Source organism: Penaeus chinensis, chromosome 3 (assembly GCF_019202785.1).
Source record: "Penaeus chinensis breed Huanghai No. 1 chromosome 3, ASM1920278v2, whole genome shotgun sequence".
NCBI classification, from domain to species: Eukaryota; Metazoa; Arthropoda; class Malacostraca; order Decapoda; family Penaeidae; genus Penaeus; species Penaeus chinensis.
The window spans coordinates 36,777,724-36,780,223 of record NC_061821.1 but is presented as its reverse complement, the minus strand read 5'-3'; the positions used below and the strand labels follow the sequence as shown (position 1 = coordinate 36,780,223).

General features: G+C 37.9%; 1 protein-coding gene across 1 annotated transcript in view; it reads left to right on the top strand.

The window, feature by feature from the left end:
- Positions 1-2,360, top strand: part of LOC125041790 — a 5,404-nt gene extending 3,044 nt beyond the window's left edge. The window contains exons 3-4 of the mRNA XM_047637089.1: positions 885-921; positions 1,759-2,360. Of these exons, the coding sequence (XP_047493045.1) occupies positions 885-921; positions 1,759-2,044 (323 nt within the window). The 3' untranslated portion in view covers positions 2,045-2,360. The remainder of the gene's footprint in view (positions 1-884; positions 922-1,758) is intronic.
- The last annotated feature ends 140 nt before the right edge of the window (positions 2,361-2,500 follow it).

The window sequence follows — 2,500 nt, the reverse complement described above, 5'->3', positions numbered from 1 at the left end:
ATGAAAGCTGCTAGGGATGCAGACCCCTTTTTGATCTGCAACATCCGGTGATGGATGTTTGGGTGAATGCACTGCAGTGGGGTCGAGGTGTTGACGATGTCGGGCCCGGCAGGTTTACTGAGTATGTCCACATGAATATCCTGGATGAGGTGTTTCTACCATCGGTGAAGGCCATGGTGTTCCCATTTTACCTTGTCCAGGACAACAGCCCCATCCACACAATCAGTGTTGTGAATGCAAGATTTCACTATGCCACATCCACACAAATCGTCATATCACAATCCTATTAAAAATATCTGGGCAGCCATGGGCAGAGACTTCCCCCAAGATCATACCCGCAGTCGTCATACAGTCGTTGCCCAAGCTGGTGGCTGTAACACGAAGTATTAAAAGTAATAAACATTTCCAAACCTTTAGTATTTCTTCTTCAGTTGGCCTGAATTGTCAGACATCATTAGCATTACCATATAATTTATTTACGACTTGCGTTTCTTGGATCATACATAATATGTGAGCAGGGATACCAATATCAGGTCGAGTTCACAGCACTTTTTCCCATTGTTTTCGTCATCGTATGTTAAGTCAGAAAGAGTGAAGGTACCTTTTTTACAGAGTGTACTAAAGATTATAGTCAGGTTCACTCCAGTGCATTCAGGCCAAAGCATCAGATGTAAGTGCAGGTGTGTGTGTGTGTGTGTGTGTGTGTGTGTGTGTGTGTGTGTGTGTGTGTGTTTGTGTGTGATTACACGTATATGTGTATATATTTGAGTATGTGTGGGTAAGGGGATATATATATGTATTTGTATGTTCAAGTGCACTTATATGTATGTATTATTTTCATCAACTTATTATCATTTATGTTTAATTATGTTCCTTTTTTTCAGTGGCTGCTCTTATCTATTTCTTATTCTTCTGGAGGAAGTAAGTGGCATTTTCATTAATGTTATGACTGTTAATTTGATAATTGATAATTACAGTAATTTTGGAAATATTAAATATATATATATTTCAATGGCTCATATGATGATAAGGAATATCTGAAGTTAAATGAAAAGATTTATCTTGGTATTAATTAGAATAAGAATAATGATAATGACAGTAACTAAACACTAGTATAGTAACCTTATCAATATAATCAATATATGTGAGGAATGCAATAGTATAGTGCTATTCGCATGGCCACTAGTAAGTTTACTATTAAATAGCTGTACTGTAGACGTAGTGGTGACAATAGTGGTTCTGATGGCAGTGATGATCGTGATAGAAAAAGTAGCAGGAGCGATAGTAACAGTTGTAGTTTTTTTAATACTTATAGTTTTTTTTTACTAGTGACATAAGTAGAATTGGTATGATTGGTAATAACGTAATTTGTAGCAGTGGCATAATTAATTTAAAGTAACAATTGGAGTATTGTCATTATTACAGTAGATAGATGATAGGTAACGGCAGTCGTATTTGATAGTGCACTTAGTATTGTACTTAGTAGTGACAGACTCAGCAAAATAATCAAGGTGCTGGTAATCATAGAAGTATAAGTTATATATGTGGTAGTTGATGTGATGGTAGCAGTAGTACTATTTTGATGGTAGTAGAAGTAGTGGTAGTATTAGCAAAGCTGGCAATCTGGGGAAAAGCAGCTGTCCGCCTTCCCTTTCTACCTATTTATTTTACTTCCCTTCCATCCCTTCTACTCCCAACGCAACCCTTCCACCAGCAGGCTAATCTTATATTATCATTACATTATTCAACTCCCATAAGACACCCTGCACTCCCGGAGGGCCGTGAGCTGCGTCACGTACTGAAGAACACGGCCAAAGGCATTCCAATCCTCGATCTGCACGGCATGAGGGCTCAGCAAGCGTCGCAGTGGACAAAATACTTCTTCCGCAAATACGGAGCCGGGAGAATCATCACCGGAAGAGGCCTGCACAGTCCCGGTGGCGAGCCGGTACTCAAGAAAGTCGTCACGGACTACTGCGTGAGAAAGGGATACGATTTCAAATTTGCTGCTGGTAACGCAGGGCTCCTGGAGGTTCGGTCCTGAGGTTGATTATGGGAAGGTCAATGTTATATGTTTCTTATTTAGTTCACTGTGAAAAGGGATGGTGAAGGGGAAATGACAATTAATAACATGACAATGCAAAAAATGTAACTGACGCGTTTTAATTAATATTTCAGTAAAATCACATGTAATCCTGAAAACGATTTGGTCCCATCTCTTACGTTGTGAAGTTATTCATTCACGTTTCAACTTTTGTCTCTATGTATTGTTATTTCAACCAGATACGTATAAGTAGCAGGGATTTGGTTAGTCATTTCTCAATCTTCTTGAATTCGTTCAATAAAGAATTTTAAAAGTTTGAAAAGGATTTCATTCAAAATGCAGAATCTGAAGGAGGGAATCATCTAGTTTATACTTCGTAAATACATAACTTTTTTTTTGTAATAAAAAAATATAATATCCATTTCAACGGAAGGATCAGAAAGATATACTTTTTAA